We start from the raw sequence: 17,655 nt of genomic DNA, 5'->3' as shown, positions 1-17,655 counted from the left end.
TGTGAAATAAAAAAAAAAAAAAAAAAAAAAAAAAAAAAAAAAAAAAAAAAGGCATGTTAGTCCTTGGCAGTATCTCAAGGGACACAGTGGGGTGTGTTAACTGCCCTATTCTTCTCATACACACCTGCATCCTAAGGACCTTGCAACTTCAAATGAAGAGGCCTGGACTAGTTTCCTCCGTTTGCAGACCCTCTGGAGAGAAGCACTGAGTGGGATGGCTCACCAACTGGCAGGCAGACTTGAGGTGAGAAGGTTGTGACATAACATTATCCCTACTGACCTATGTAGCACTGCAGCAGCTTTTTGCAGAGGGAAGGGAAGTGAAAGCATTGAGTGAAGGGGAGGAAGAGCTAGCCTGCATGTCCTTGTGAGGATGACTGCATTGGTGCTTCCCAACTCCATCTTTCTGAGCTGCTGCAAAACAGGGTGGCTGGTGGTACATCAGGTGACACTAGGAAAGTGAGGATGACTTTAGGAAACAGACAAAATGTCACCCCAGTGTGACAGAAGTGGTTTGGCATGATTTGCTGTTGGAATGACTGATCATTATGGACTGCCCCTCCAATGTCCAATTATTTAAGGTACCCACTTCAGAAGTATGACTCCATGAATGGTCTGTGCTTCTCTCTCCCCTCAAGCTGGTAAAAGGAAAACCTGATACTCCCCAGAACTGGTCTCAGACCCTGTTCCCAAGGACTCTGCTAATAACTCCAGTGCACCCTGTAGTAGAGAGTGATGTGGAGGAATGACATGTCCCTGAAAGGTGGGCCCTCAGCCAGATCTTCCTCTTCACCCCACAGGACAAAGTAATTTAGATGACTGAAGCAGAAAACAGGTTAACATTCACAGACAGACCTTGCAATGCATCTGACTTGAGGTGCAGGGGACAGAGGGAACCAGAGATTTGATGACGACCTTGCCATCAAAGGTCTGTTGCAGCTTCGTACAGCAAGGACACAAGTCTTCTTAGCATAAAGTGGTTATGACCAATACAACTTCTACTGTAGGTTGCTATGCCCCTGGCAGCCAGCCTGATTTTCTGGAGTTGGAAAGATTCTGGGAGAAAAATAATGTCTTCTGCACCTTTTTGTTACTATAGCTAGCTACTAGGATTCCTTCTGTGAACAATACACCATTATTCTGATACAAATAAGTTGTTTTCCTGAAGAGCAGAAAGTAAACCTGATTCTTATATGGAGTGAGCACTGCTGGCACCATCTGGTTTTGCAGTGGAGGAGGGAATCCCACTTTCAGCACTTCAGTTCTCCTCGTGATCACTCCTGTGCACTATGTTACATGCTAAATTATTTGAGTCAGGGAATATAATTCCTCTTCAAGTTCTTAAAGTTTTTTGTTTCATTCTCTATTGTGATTCCTTGAGTGAAGTGTTCTCGGGAGGACTATAAAATCAGACTGGAAGCCAAATTACATGAGAAAGAAGAAAAGACAGCACCAGAAGTAACTTTATACTGTCTAAAATTATTTTTTCATCTCTGTTTCAATTTCCTTTACATGTGTGCTACTAGAGTCCTTAGTTTGTATTACAGTTGTACAGTCATAAGACAGATTGTAGTACAGAATCTTTCAGAAGAAAAATTGGTAGGAACAGTATTTCTAATGTAAGATGCAAGTATTTCTTAAACCAGTTCCCTAAAGCACAGCTTTTGTTGCTGATAACTCTTTTTGTAAACATGCCATTCCCATCCCTGCTGCTCTGCTGCTAATAATGGTCGGAAAGAAAGTGCAACCTAAAATAATATTATTTTTAAAGCTTTCTCTACTTCATTTTCTCCTACTCACAGTAGAGTTGGTCCACTGTGCACTCCCAGAAATGCATCATCATTGATAACTTCCAGGTATTTGTTCTTGTGCAGATAGCTGCAGAAACAAACAAAACACAGTGATTTGGAAATAGTTATCCACAGGTTAAAGAAGATCTTTTAGTTTACTTGCCTAAGCAGATCTACAAAAGCAATAAGGACCATCCTATCCCAACAACATATTGAAGCATAATCAGTTACTTCATTTTCTGTGTACCCAAGGAACAAAATACAGGTTTGCAATTTTGAAAATAAATTAAATTCCTCAACAAATAATAATTTATTTTGCATATTTATTTATTTATCTATCTTTGCTCCATATTCTTTTTGTCTCTCTGTCATAGACATAGAGACACATGCACATACACTGTATCTTCAGGTAAATATCTGTGAGGATAAGGTGAAATATATTGTTTTCCTTTCATCAGAATGAGGTACAGGGAATTATATGATACTTACAGGAACACGTCATGAACAAGCATGAAAATAATTCCCTGCTTGTTTTGACTTTGATAATAGAAGTTTTAAGTGCTTTAAAATCTCCATAGCCAAGTGGAGGCTCCCATATACAGGTCAACAGTTAAGAATGAAGTTTTGTTATAAGAAGAGCAAAAGAGGGAGAAGTAGGATAAATCTGAAGGAGAAAAAAAAAAAACTTATGTAAAAAAAAAATAAATTCTAAAGTCTTGGGAAAACCGTGAACAATTTCCTGAGTAGCAATTTTTCCTATCATTACATGATTGATGTAATCAAGGACCAAAATTAATTCCCATCACTCTGGAAACTGACATATAAGAAAGTGTGGATTCCAGAAGTGGGGCATTTACAGAGTTGAGTTAAAGGTGCATGATTAAAAACAGGCAATGCAAGACTATTGAACACTCAAAATATTAACATAACCCAAGTGGAACAATCAATTCAGTTCTGTGTTTCTAGATTTAAAAGTGACTGATCTAGAATGAATCTTGATTTTTTTTTTTAAGCTGGATTCCTGTTTACCATGGTCAGAAACTGTCATTTGAGAAACTTATAAATACATGGATTATTACTGCAGGTAATTCAGTCAAGTTCCAAATTGCTTTAGAGAGGCCTTTCTGTCCAAGACTTTTGTTCTCAATGGCCTAATGGAATTTATGGGTTTTGTGGCAAGACTTGGGAGAAATAATTGGCTTCAGTAGTTCCATAATTACAGGTGTACGAAGAGAAAGCATAAATTAAAAAACCTGCAGGAGCAGTAGCAGAACGGGCATCCTGCTTTTCTGCCAGAGTCACAGTGGACGTACAGTACTGAGCACATTTTATGACATTCTGTGAAGAGCAGATATACACAGAACGTGATGAAATGGAAAACCAAGAGTTATTTTTATGCATACAGTGCCAGCTTGTGTGTATTAGTTGGGTATATTTGACATACATAGAGTTAGATTAAAAATGTGGTTTTGGAACAATTGTCCAGCTAAAAACTACTTCACAAAACACAGCAGGCATGTTAATTTCCTTGACCAGGTGGTTCCTCCTGGTTAGGCAGGAGAGGGGAGGACTGCAGTTATAAGAGCTGGATCTCCTAAACACACAGACAGGAATATGCTGAATTAGCTGAGCAACGAAAAGAGACTGAAGATTAGGTTGCGATATATACATACTTACATATATATATATATGTACACATGAATACTACTGTGATAATTCTTTCCCTAAGCCAGCAATTAAACCCTAGGTGGTGTTTTTACTTAGTTCAATCAACTTCTGTCACAATGTTTACAAGAGAAGCAGCTTGCAGGCATCAAACCTAGTCATGCTTTTTAACTTAATTTAGATGGAAGTTGAAATCTTGTCATGAGACTAAGAATCATTTACCAAATATAGTAGTCCCTGGAGGAGGATGGAGGAACATCTAGCTCTCTTGGCTGAGGGGCACTATATAAGCAAGGAGACAAAACAGTCCAAGCATTTTGTTGACGTATGATGAGAAAAACTCTGAGAGAGGTTTGAACCAAGGCAGCAAAGGGGATAGTACAGCTGCAAGACTGCACTTCAGGGCAGAAATGCAATGCAACCCATTAACGAGGACAACACAGAAAGTTGCCAAGGAAAGTTGTCAAGGGGAATGTATGTTCCCCTTGCTGAAATAATGGCAAAATGGTCAATGCTATAAAGGCCCTGAAGGACCATGGTGCCTAGGCAGAAGAGACTTGTAGCACCTGTGACTATCCCAGTTATAAATTTTATCAATTTTCTGTACAGTGGAAAAGGTAAAGTCTAATGGCCTCAGTAGCAAATCACAGATTAAAGCATGAGGCTGCAGTCTATGAGCAACAACATGGTCCACACACTGCAATATTATAGCTAGCTCAGGTCCAGCAGAAGCTAGAAGAGGAACTCATAGCGACATGACAACAGTGGGTGACCCAGGCCCAACAACTACAAGCGTCAGGATTGCTTGACATTTCACCAACAAGGGTACAGGACTGGTGGAGGCCTTGTAGCGCAAGAATGAAGAAAAAGAAGATGACTGCAGATGATGACCGTAAAGCATTGCTCAAGAGGAGGCGATGCAGTCCTCAGTCCAACTAAAGGACAGAAACTTTGCCGACAGCCTTATGGAGGTCATATTTCACAGGGTAGATAAAACCAGAGAAATGCCCAATGATAAGATCAGCAGCAAAAGAGAGAAATAGGAGAAAAACCAACAATATTGCAAGTGAAGCCAGGTGACATTGCTCAGAATTTAGGAATTTCCTAAAATTTCAGAGTGCAGTTGGCAGAGAAATGATAAGATGCCCAGACCAGACTTATTAAAGAAATTAAAGGAAATGAAAGGAGAAAGAATTTGATACTACTGATGCAAGCGGTGATACCTCAAGCAGAGAGGGATGTTTGGTACTGTAACTGCTATAAACATTTTAAAGCTAGCTTTTGATGTAGCTGGGAAGGCAAAAAATACAACAGAAATCTTGTCATAACAGATTTCAGAGGGTGTCCATGAAGTTGCTGGGAGCCATGCCCATTGTGCCAGTTAGTGGCAAAGATACAAAGGTCAAACTTTTCGTAATTGTAAGTTCTGTAACATAAACACCATTTGAGATGGTGGCTGTGGAGATAATTGAATTGACTCAGAAAAGTGCAGAAGGCCACTATTTTATCTTTGTGCCAGAAGAGTCTTTCAAAGTCAGAGAGATGAACTTGGGTTTAGCTGTAAAAATAATGAAGTCAGAGCAATTGTTTCTTGGTATGGAAAAATCAAGTAAAGATTCTAATCCTGTCCTGGTTGAAGTCATTGGCAAATTTTCCATAACATTCACTAGATATAAGCTTATATTGATCACCATGGTGAGAAATGAGAAGTAAATGCACTTCGGCTGGGTTACACAACACAAAGTCTTAGGGAGCCAAGCCAGAGGAACGCTTCTGGCATGTCATTCATTGGACATTACCCATGCCTAAAGCCTTGTTTCTTACAGAGGAAAATAGCTTCATCTTCTCAGCTATTGTTGTTTGAAATAAGCTTTCATTCTTTAGAAATATATGGCATTCTAGTATCACCTGACATTTGTGTTTTCTGAGAACTGACTTTAATATTCTGTAAACGACAACCTAGTCCCTTTTTTTGCGAGCTTTTGCTTCTATTTGCAAATTTCCTCATGATTTTGTCTGCAAATCTAATACAAAAATTATTAAAACCAGAGCAAGAGCTAAGAATCAATCCAAGATTTCAATCAACATCTAGATTGTAGTTTTGAAGGACACAAAAACCTGCCTGACCTAATAAAACCTGCCTGCTTTAGTAACTAGACATTATACAAGCAGATAATTGCTTGTCAAATTTTGAAATATTTTCCCCTGATATTTGAACACCATAGTGAGTGATAAACCTGAAATACAATAGTTTACATACACAATAAAAATCTTCAAACTTACAAATAGAAGCAGCTAGCTAGAGACTTTCAGGAAGTTCATAACCATGTGTTACCAAGGAAGGGCTGCAGTGTTAGCTGCCAGTTTTCACATACATGAGTCAGGCCCATCAGAATGTACAATTTCCTGATGCTAATTAATTTCAGTTGTTTAAGCCCTTTTATTTTGACAGGTATCTCTGGTAAATGGAAAGAATAAGACTGTGGTAAATATTAATTTGACAAAGAAAGTTCCTGTATAGCCAGTATAGCTCCTAAGAGTGCCTTTAATCCTGTTGTTACTGATAGCTAAATGGTATAGAATGTAATTTAAATACACTGCAGAAAAGAAAAACCACAACAGTGGTACCCATGTGTCTAAACAAATGTTGGAAGTCTTGGAAATCACAAGGGTGAAATGGAAATCTGTCCTCAGTGGGACACCAGACTAATAGTCATTTTAGAAAGTTGGTGGAAGGCAATCACATAGCCATGAATACCACAGTGCCAAGTATGCAGGAAAGCTGGAGTAGTAAATGCTGAATCTGGAGTAGGATATGCTGATGGTTTCATAGTGCTGTAAGTAGAAGGCGGCTTTTCTTTTTTTTCTTCTTTTAATCAAATCAGATCAGTAAGCTAACTATGCCAGTGACTAACACAGAGTCTCTGTGGACTCAAGATCCAGGGCTAAGTGGGAAAAATACTGCATTAAGTCTCAGCCTTACCAGAAAGCAACATGACTGCAGTGTGCTGAGTAGGATCTTCCGAGGACATGAAACAGCAATAGGGCATTTCAACTGCTACGTAAAACAGGACAATGTCATGTCAGGGCATGACAGAGATACTCAGACATTACCAATGCATGCTTTATAAAGCAACAGGTTAGAGAGTCCACATGAGGAAAAGCAACTTTCGATTTCAGCTTAAGTGGCACACATGCTCTGTTTGAAAATGTTACAGTCTAAAGTCTGTTTTATAAGAGCAACCACCAGGTATGATATTCAGCAACTCTGTAGGACCAAAAAAGCTGAAGAGTACACCACTGCTATAGTATCCAAAAAGGAGAAATAGATATATATCTCTCTCTGAGAAAACTTCCTTAAAAATAAACAAAAGTATGACAGTTAAATTATTGAGGGCATTCTGGGAGCTCTTTAGGGGCACCATTTTGGAGATACAGAGCAAATGTGAAAAGCATGAGATGGCAAAAGAAAAACAAAATCCTGATTATTCAAAATCTTCAACTGAGATGAAAAACACTGAAAAGTCTGAAGATACTGTTACAAAATATTTTACTTTTACCAAAAGTGTATTTTCTTCTGGGGGTGAAGGATATGAATGAAAAATGTTGACCAACTACTTCAACTAACTAACATATAGTTCCACATACCTTTCTTTTTTCCGTGTTAAAGGATTTCTATTTCTCCTACTCCATAGTCCAAGGTCATTCATACCACCCCCCATATTGTAGCTGGACACACCTTTCTTGGTGGTTTTTCTTAAACTGGATTATTTCACTGATAAGGTTTTACTGCAGTCCCACAACCAATTTTATCAGCACAGGGAGTGATGGAATACGAATGAACAGCCAGATGAGGGAAAAAGGGAGGCTTAGCAAAATTTTCTTCCAAAGGATCACTTAGTTAAAAACCAAGTAAAGTTACCGAAGTTCCTAGTTGGAATACCTCACTGGTTTATGGAATTGTGCATTACTTGATAGTATCTGCTTGCCTTCTTTCAGCTTCTGATTTTAAAATAAGGCAGCAGAGCTTAACAAACACGGAGAAAAATAATATGTTGCCACACATTTAAGTATCACCACTATAGTATTAAATGGGCTCTGGACATGTAATGGTAATCTATCTGTGCATCCTGTTGGACTATGAAATGCAGGTTAAAGAAAGGGAGAACAGGCAAAAGAGATACATTGGTAAATGAGCAGTATTAAGGATTCATCATATGTTTTTTCTACACCATTGTTTATCTTGACTCTGAGCTAAGCCAAGCATTGTAAGTGAACCCAAAGTAAATATATTCCCTTGGAGTTTATTTTTGTAATTAGATTTTGAGATTGCACACTTTCCATTTCAGTAATTTAGACAGCTCTGTAAAAGCTCATCACAAATATATTTGCCATTCACTGGAAATATGTTTTAAAAGATCTTCTTTCCTCACCACTTTCCTTACAGAAATAAACACTGGTGCAGGAGCACCACTTTGCAGAAGTCTGCAGGAATGATGCAGTTCATGGACCTTAATGATGTGTTAGAACGAGGGATTCAAGTTTCAGGTGAATGCTGTTCAGTAAAGTGTCATTCGGCCCTTCATTCCTGGTTCTTTACTTCCCTGCCTTCGTAAAACATACACAGCAATACTGTGGTTTGCTGTAAAACACAGATCCTTGTTGGATGAGAAAATTTATTAGGTAGTGCTATTATTCAGTATGACAATGGAAACTATTTATGCCTGGTTCCACACCTATATCTGCATTGATTGTTTTGATGTCTTTGAATTATATAGGTCTTTTAATACTGCAAGAGTGGTAGAAAGGCACACTGCGTGGTAGAAGGTAGCCTCCGAGATTCCCAAAATGTCTTCTGATTTATGGATGGAACATGGAGTCTTTGAATGATTTGTCAAAAATTAATTATTGTTTTCAATTATTTTCCTTTGTTACTTGTTTTCCTCCTTGAGGTCATCAATCAAAACCCATTAACATTTCTTTCCCTCACTCTTTTCCTCTTACTTTCTTTTTGCTCCTAGTTCCATCAAGTCCAAAGGACCATGGATCAGATCCTGAGGAAAACAGGTACTTTTTTTGCTATACAGTGGTAGATAAACAGGAGTTCAAATTAGAAATGTCAGAATACAGAAAATGAAGTATTTGCCTTTTGCATTAACTTAATGCTGCTGCTAGAAGCAACAAATCTCCAAGCTTGCACTTAGCAAAATTATACCTTATCTTGGCGTAGGGTAACCAAACTACTTCAGAAAATTAGTTTAGAAATTTCAGTGTAGTTTATCAAACAGATAAAGGCTTTGTCTCCTTAGTTTGCCTTGTAAATCTGGAGCAGTGCTTTGCTCCAAGTAAATGTCATACGATTTAATTAGGAGAAAACTGTTTGTTGTAATAAACCATTTTTACTGCTGGTAGATAAAGCCCTGAAAGTAAGCCTGGTTTTAGTTCTCTTGTGGTTTTTTTTGTTTTTTGTTTTGTTTTTAATTTGCTTAACTAGTGCATCATAGCCAGGCCCTGGAAAGATTCGCTTAGAATCATAGAGTATCTCAGGTTAGAAGGGACCCATAAGGATCATCAGGTCCAACTTCCTGCTCCTTTAGTTTTACCTAAATCATATGACTGAGACCATCATCCAGATGCTCCTTGAACCCTGACAGGCTTGGTGCCATGACCACTTCCCTGGGGAGCCTGTTCCAGTGACTGACCACCCTCTCAGTGAAGAACCTTTTTCTAATGTCCAGTCTGAACTTCCCCTGATGCAACTTCATTCCATTTCCTTGTTCCCTGTCGCTGGTCACCAGAGAGAGGAGATCAGCACCTCTGCCTCTACTGAGGAAGTCGTAGTCTGCCATGAGGTCACCCCTCGGCCTTCTCTTCTCCAAACTGAACAAACCAAGTGACCTCAGCTGCTCTTCGTAAGGCTTGCCCTTGAGGCCTTTCACCATCTTGGTCACCCTCCTCTGGAGACACTCTAACAGTTTGATGTCCTTCTTATACAGAGGACTCAAAACTGCCCATGGTACTTGAGGTGGGGCTGCACCAGTGCAGTGCAGGGTGGGACAATCACCTCCTTCGACTGGCGAGCTATGCTGTGCTGATGCACCCCAGGACACGGTTGGCCCTTTTGGCTGCCAGGGCACACTGTTGACTCATATTCAACTTGACATCAGCCCAAACACCCAGATCTCTTTCCGTGGGGCTGCTCTCCAGCCTCTCGTCCCCCAGTTCATATGTATAATCAGGATTACCCCACCCCAAGTGGAGAATCTGGCACTTGCTCTTGTTAAATTTCATACGGTTGGTGATTGTCCAGCTCTCAAGTCTATCCAGATCTCTCTGTAAGGCCCTCTACCCTCAACACGTTAAAGAATACTAAAATACCCTTAAAGAATACTAATTACGAACTTTTTCTGAAAGTAAGCAAGCAGTATCTGCAGAACCTAGTATGTGTTTCCTGCTTCTCTACTTCCACCCACTCCAATAAAGCAGATGTTTAGGACTCCAGATCTTCTAAAACTACATTTTCACTCGATTCTTTAATAATAAGGAAAAATTCCAAAGAGGTCAGAAGCAATAGCACTTGCACGCTATCAGAGAAGCAAAAAGAAAAATTCCTACAAAATCACCTCCAACCTGTGTTTCATCAAAATGTAAGAAATGGAAGAGCCAACACAGTTCATATATTGGCTAAGGCTTAGAAAGGTTTTAAGTATTGCATATACAGCTTAGAGGGATTCAGTCAAGACACTGGATTCATTTTGCCATATTTTACATATTGCAATTTCTGTGGGCGCTAGTACAAACACTATGTCATCATGAAAAACTTCCTTTCTCCTATGAAAGTTCAAAGTAACTGAACTAATGTGAGTAAAATAAGACCTATTCCAGGTCTTTAGTTTAACTTAAACCTTTCAAAATTTAAGAAGTCTAGCTTAGCTATTAAGGAAAAAAAAAGGCAGTTTGGAAAGAGTAAGATCATGTGAAGGATGCTCTTATAGAATTCTTATAGACTTCAAGCCCAATTTAAAATAAAGTACTGAAAATAATCATATCTATCCTGATACCTCTCTGATGAAGCTCATGATGAAGTAATTTCTTTACTCATGAGACTGCCAGCCAGACTCTTCAGTCAAGCCTCTGTAGGACCAGAGTAAGCTCTGCCAAAGTGAATGGAGCCTCTGGAATTGAGATTTGTTCTGTGTTAATGATTGAGGCAGATGATTTGGGCTATGGTGTAAAAAGGATATTCAGTCACTAAGTATTAGTTTTCCAGAAACTATAAGAAGGTGAAGGCAAAGCTGAAATGGTTGCTTCACACTTTTGAGATGCCCATCTCCCATTTCCAATGCAAGTGACTGGTTCCTCTGAATTGCTTCCAACACCACTCCCTTTGTTGCAGATTAGAGTTTTCTGTGAAAGGGCTGCTACCATTATCACTGCTACACTTACTAAAATAAACTGTCTTGTAAGTAAAACAGCATAATTATCTTCTAAATTGTCTTAGAAATGTTACTGATCAGAAGAAATTTTATTGTAGCTTTAAACCAGAACAAAACTCACACTGGAATTACCTGCCATGATTTTATTTCTGAGCTATAAATATGCATGCCAAATGAAAGCATACTGCAAAAGACATTAAGTGCCAATATTTTTATCGCTGGCTGAAATTAATACCCTCTCTTTGCTCCTTAAAAATAATTAGAATAAGATATGTATTTGAGAGCCTCCAACAAGCATAGAGTATTTATTATATTTTTTTTTTTCTGAAAGAAGAGAATGATCTGCTACTTACATAGCATCCAGATTTGTCCCATTAAAAGCATGGCCTTGGATGCTGGTAAAACCATTATTGTAGAGTTTGCTGCAAGTTAAAAAAAAAAGAAAAAAGTGTATTTTGGGTTGCTTCAATACCTGAATACCTAACATCTTATGTATCATTTTTCTTGGCAACAGCACATTTATGGATGGATTAATTTTAATCTCTTGAAGAAGCAGCAATTATAGTGCAAGGTCAAACAAATGCCCAGCAGCATTCTTGAGTGTAGCTGAATCAAGAATACCATGTAGCAGGTATTCCGTCTTTTACTTCTTTTTACAGCAAAGAGAGAACTAGACTAAAACACTTTGCTATAACTTTCCCACCCTCAAACTAAAAACAAGGAAACAAAATTCTGCTAGGACTGATTAAGGAAGGCTAAGGGAATTAATACCTAGCAAAACAGGTATGTTTTTACTGTCAGGCCTGCCCAAGTTTCAAGAATTCATTCTTTTGGTCACTTAGAGCAAAAAGATTTTTTTAAAAAAATTCTTTAGAATTCATTCTTTTGCATTCTAGTGCTCTTCCCCCTAGTTGAGGTCATAACTCATTACAGTCATTTTCACTCCCCTAAGCCTTTTCTTGTGGCTCACATTGTGTATGACTTGCATAACTGAACTTTTTTTAACAATTTTCCTTCAAATATAACTCTTCTGACATTTTCCACCCATTAGTTTTCATGGTATATGCCACTTAGGTTGCAAAAAAGTTAGACGCAGTTCTAACCATACTGTGGCTTTACAGGAGAACTCTGCAAACTTTTCCCTTTGATTTTCTCCAGTATAACCATTCACTGGCATTAGAGTCATACAAAAGCAAAACCACTTTGGTCAAGCCAGCTTAAAGAAAAGCAGCAGGGCTGATTCAAATCACTGTCAAAGTAAAGGATTTATGCAAACTAGATTATGGATACTACCTGTCTATGGTGTTTCTCTGTTACAGACTACTAAAGAGTGGGACAGGGATTTTTCTTTTTTTTTTTTTAAACATTTTACCATATCTTGAGAGAGGCAATTGCCTTGTGACTTAAACTGAAAGAACTTACAGAGTTAGAGATTCATTACAAAGCCCATGGAAAGCATTTGCAGGCACTGAAGTCATGAAAGGATTATCTGCGATTTCACTGAAAAAGGAGACAAAACATCACAATCAAACATCTGCCCAACAGAGCTTCTCCAGAACAGCTTTACTATTTGTTGTTCTCTGCCTTGATAATAAACAGAAGTGTAGAATAACTTGTTTAGTTATATCTAAGGCCAGAAGATACATGTGAGATGATTAAAAATCCAGCATGCTCTAGCATCCAGGAAGTGAGTTGTGAAGTAGGTAAGTTTTATAGTCCTGATTAGGTGTGCCAGCCTATGTGATTATAGTGGTTAACAGCACAGACAGGTCCCTTGTCTCATAAGCCAGAGAATTAGCAAAGTAAATAATGCTGCAGCATCAACTGAGGCAGCCCAAGTGACTTTAGAGCTGAGATCCTGCTCTCTAGCTAAGCTCAGATAAGACATCAGGTAATACATTATTCAGGACAGAGGCATTTCAGTTTACAGAAATGCATCTAGCACAAGTGAAATAACTTATTATATGATCTAACCTAATGATTATTCTGAACTATTGTCCAAAGCAGTGTTTCACTATCTGTCATTTCTTAAATACTTCTCTACTCCCACTCTGCAGTCTTAATAAATACTATGTATCTTCAGACCAAAACTCTGTTGTGACAAAAGGGACAAAGAAAAACTAAAGAGATTTACTACAATTAAACTGGAGAGATGAGAGAGTAAAAAGCTGGTAGAAACAAAGGGTAGAGCAAAGTGTCTGATTGTCCTTTTTCTGCTTTTTCCTGAATCGTATTAGAGTCTGGAAACCAAAATATTCTGCAAATTTTTCTTTTCTTCAGCTTATGGATTAGATGTGGTCTAGTAAGGCAAGACCATAATGCCCATGGGCCGAGAAGTCCTAACAGCTGCCCATGTGACAGGAACAATTTCATTCCTTTTCTGTGCTATATACGTGCATGTATATGTGCCAACACTGAACTGTACTACAGCCATTTTCATTCTGAGTAGTTTTAACCGATAGGTAGTTTCCACCACACTTTTCTAAACAAATGTTTACTTGTAAGTTGCTTGACCTCAAAGACCAATAGTGATATAATGAATGCTTTTTCCCCAGCTATACTGTATTCATCATTTAGAAACCTATTATTCTTCAAAAGCAGATTTTTTTTTTTCTTGATGAAAGAAACAAAAAGGCTATCTTTCATTGGATAGCAATGTTTAGAAATACCTCCCTTGAAAGTGCAGGTCTACTCTTTAAGAAGTCTTTAGCAAGTAAGACCTATGTTTATTTTTTTTTTAGTGATCTTTATAAAAAATTTTCAAGGTAGAAGTAAAACATATGCCACTTAGTCACCGAGTGGTTGGAAGCAAGGACACAGATGGTTGTATAAACTGCTTCTGTTTCATCTAGTCTATTTAATTATTGGTTCTCCCTACTCAGTAAGGGTAGTGTTTAATTTACAATCTAGTAGAGCTTAATCTAAGCTAAAGCCCTTTTGGTCTTTGAGGAATTCCCTAATAGCTCTTCAAATGTAGGTGTATCCAACTCAGAGCTCTGGCTGACTCAGGTTTCAATCTTGGAGGCCAATAGCAGAGGCAAACATAGCAGCTCCAGGTTTCGGAGCATGAGTTAGCATAAGGCTTACCTCTAGACTCAGAAGATCTTTGGGAGGGAAGATCTTATTGCTCACTACAAGTCTCAACTCTTTAGCAAAACAACCAGCATTTCTACATTGCTCTGAGGTTTGTCTTGCCAATGGCAGACCATGAATACAGTGGGACTGACCATTCTTAACTAAGAACAGCCCTTAGCAGCACTGAAACAATGCCTGGGGTAGACCATCAATCATGACTTTGCAAGTCACCTTCTAGCATAATACTTCTTATTTTTAATAGCCTTTTACCTAGCCCATTCAGCAGCCAAGGTTCTTCTAGCTGAACACTGCTACAATATAAGATTGTTAACTCCTCTCTAGGACTAAGTAGCGAACAAGATAGTTTTACCTTGTGTCAGCCTGCAAGTCTTCATCTGAGCTGGTCTTCCTCCTTGGCTTGATTACAACCCAGAATTTGAACTTAAATTGCAGGTTAGGGCACAAAGATGGATGTCATCTTTGCTTTCTGAATACCAAGAAACACCTGCTTCTTTTGTTTACAGCAGAACTCTTTGTTTCTGAAATACTTTAAGGATAATAGTGGGAGACTTCCCTCCCCCATTTGTGTTCCCTTTCTCTTTCAGCAAGAAATTGTTCTGCAGTTTGCTTCAAGCCATATTAAAAAAAAAAAAGACAAGGAGGGGGTGTCTTTAAATCAGTTAAAGGAAAGGGGTTTTAAGGCATGCAAAAGGAAGAAGGTCTTAGTGTTATGTCAGAGTGCCTTATGTGAGCAAACTCAACTAAATTAGCAAAGCTTGCTAATAGGCAAATTCTTTCCAGCTGAGGACTTTAGTTAATGAGAGATGGCTCCACCTAGGAAGTCTAGCTTAAAAGTAGGCAATTGTCAGTTCTGGTGCTTTGGTCCTTCAGTGGTATTATAGACTTGTACTTGAAATGTGACTCTACAAGTAAGGCTGGTTAAGGGCATTTAGGCAAAGTGTGTGTTCATAGAAGCCTATACTGTCAATCTTAAAGAGCATGCATCTCATTCAGCTACTCTGAAAAAAGCATGAGTGACAGAAGGGAGATGGGTAGTCCTCTTTTTTAAAGACATGCTGTGCCAGCCTGAGCTGACCTCACTACTAAGGCTGTCATGAAACCAAGGTGCTCCTGGTCAAGTGACTTAAAAGCTCTACTTTCTTTCTCAGCTTTTGCAATTTGCCTTTTAAGTGCTTTTTCTGTTTTCTTTATTAAAGCATTAATTGTATGAAGCAACATATTTTGGATAAAATAAGTCTTCACCAAAATCTTCCTAAAAATGTGAGCTCAGCCAACACTGAGCTTTTTAAAGGTGTGATGATTAATAATTGCTCTTAAGACTGCCCAGTTCTCCTGCTCTTGAGTCTTCTGTGCTCAGGGTGGGGTCGGAAGAAAGAAGGCAGACAGCCAATGGAGGTTATGATTCAACAATATAGGAGCTCAATGAAGAGTAGCATCAGAAAATGTGCAATATGAGCTCACCATACCAGCACAAATTTGTTAGAACAATGTGGATAGGATGATTTCATGTTAGCAGGCTGTATGTCAGATCAGGTCCTGTGTGTCACACTATTCTGACTTCAGACTAATTCAGGTATTGCACAGCCGTTATAAAAACAAAATAAAAGCAAAAGGCCTGTAGAAGTTGTGCATCATGTGCTTTGGCTAATTCAAGAGAAATGTTCTTTTGTGTCCATGTCTCTCATCCAGGTCAAATGTATAGTGCTAGGTGACCTGGCACTTTCCAGATTTGGTACTAATGATGACTGAAATATAGGTTAAGGAAAAATGCTTTGTCAGACTTAATTTGATATTTTTTCTCCAAAGCCTTTGGAAGCCTTTGCTATAGGTTTTCTTGGGATCTGAGGATGGCAGTGTTCTAATCAGCTGTGAGGACAGATACTTACAGTAAAAAGTTCACATCAGATGAGTAGATTTTGGTGAGGTCTGGAAATGCTTTGAGTCCAGTATTAAAAATACCACTGAAAGAGAGAAGAAACAGGAAGAATTACATGTACTGGATCACTGAACAACCACAAAAAATGTATTTAAAGCATTCAACAGTGCAGGACAGTTATTTCCCCCTCTCTATTGTCAATCAATTAATTTATAATCAACTGTCCAAAATATAAGGATGCAATAACAATTAAAAAAAATCAAAATACCAGATTATAATAAATTATAGAATCTAAAAAATGGGAACACAAAATAATAAGACAGCTAAGGAGATCCGCAGAGGGAAGTAGCCTGTGAGGTGGGTAAGGAGAAGAAAAATTATAATTCTGGATTCACTTGAGAGATTAAGGCTGCTTCAGATAATAGTCTGGACCCCCAAATCCTCCATCTTTCATTGAGGCTAAGAGCTGTTCAAATAGCTCTAAAAAGGGAAACTGTCTTCAAATGTGAAAACAGTTAATGCCCCTTATTTCTGAACTCCTGTAGAGTGGGAATAACTTAACAAAATATAGTTCTCAATTTTTAAAACTATTCTCCTGAAATGAAGTTGTTTTGACTACTTTCTTTTTATTGCTTTCAGATCTATAGGAAAAATCTGGAAACATCTTTCCTCTTTGCTGCTACCCTCACCACACACATACACACAGTCCTTTCTACAGTCTTCCAAACATTACTCAAAATCACAGAAGTTATTATCTTTCTCATCTCTCTTTCCTATGCTGTAATTTTAGAATTTCATGGTCTGGTTACTCTGTGCTGCTCTTTAGACACTTCATGGGAATGCAGAGAATTCTTCAGGATTTCTTTCTGCCATAGAGGTCATATGAAATCAGGTGTCTATAGATGGGCTTGTCACATTTAGCTGGCAGGTATGCTTTAAAACCCTGTGTAAATATCTAGTAAATATAAAAGATGTGTATATTTCTGTTAGGTCCCTTCTCGCTGTTTCCTACAAAAATATAGTAAAACAGCACTTATAAGAAGAAAGCTAGCTGTGGAATTTTGCCAAGGAAACATTAGTGTATTCCAGACATTTAATGGATAAGAAGAATGGCAAAATTACTGATGAATTTGTGAATGTGTTTTCCTTTCTTGCAAAAGTAGTCAAAGTTCCAACCCCTACCCTAGCTGGCTTTCTGTCAGTAAAATAAAGCAACAGGGGAAAACATTGCAAACAGTTCCAAAATGAAATGCCAAGAAACAAAACTGCTATAGTGTAAAGAGTCATCTGTGAGGCTTAAGTGCCAACTTGTTACAGGTGCTAAATACTTACAGGTATTTCAAAAGTGGGAGATTCTTAAAGGCATCTGGATCTATGTAATCCAAGTTTCTAAGATTTCGAATTTCACTGTAAAAAAAGGGAGGAACATTACCGCATTGATCATTAATATTTAATTATTTATCATAACAGAAATCAGCAACGTTAAAATGAAATTTCAGGGACCTAATTCCTGCAAATAGCTTTTGTACTGGCCAGCACTAGCTCAAGACCACTATGCATTCTGAGCAATCTTACAATGATGAATTACCATCTGGAGAGATGTGGTCCTGGAGACTGGCTAGTTTAAGTAAGGGGGGAAGAAGCACCTGAGTTTTGATTGTGTATCCTTTGTCTGCATGGTCCTAAAATCAAAGCAATCACTTGTGGTGACCATGGTGAGAGTTTTGTGTCTGCCAAGTTGAGTAAAAAGAAAAGTTAAGCAAAACTTTCAGTATTGATATATAATAATCCT

General features: G+C 38.3%; 1 protein-coding gene across 3 annotated transcripts in view; it reads right to left on the bottom strand.

The window, feature by feature from the left end:
* Positions 1 to 17,655, bottom strand: part of TSHR (thyroid stimulating hormone receptor) — a 75,449-nt gene that overhangs the window by 13,350 nt on the left and 44,444 nt on the right. For all 3 annotated transcript variants that reach the window (XM_010583792.1, XM_010583793.1, XM_010583794.1), the window contains 5 exons: positions 17,196 to 17,270; positions 15,874 to 15,948; positions 12,314 to 12,391; positions 11,245 to 11,313; positions 1,801 to 1,878 (listed from right to left, as the gene is read on the bottom strand). In XM_010583792.1, the coding sequence (XP_010582094.1) occupies positions 1,801 to 1,878; positions 11,245 to 11,313; positions 12,314 to 12,391; positions 15,874 to 15,948; positions 17,196 to 17,270 (375 nt within the window). The remainder of the gene's footprint in view (positions 1 to 1,800; positions 1,879 to 11,244; positions 11,314 to 12,313; positions 12,392 to 15,873; positions 15,949 to 17,195; positions 17,271 to 17,655) is intronic.

The sequence above is a fragment of the Haliaeetus leucocephalus genome, unplaced genomic scaffold (genome assembly GCF_000737465.1).
Source record: "Haliaeetus leucocephalus isolate CR32 unplaced genomic scaffold, Haliaeetus_leucocephalus-4.0 Scaffold932, whole genome shotgun sequence".
NCBI classification, from domain to species: Eukaryota; Metazoa; Chordata; class Aves; order Accipitriformes; family Accipitridae; genus Haliaeetus; species Haliaeetus leucocephalus.
This window is presented reverse-complemented; position numbering and strand designations above follow the sequence as displayed.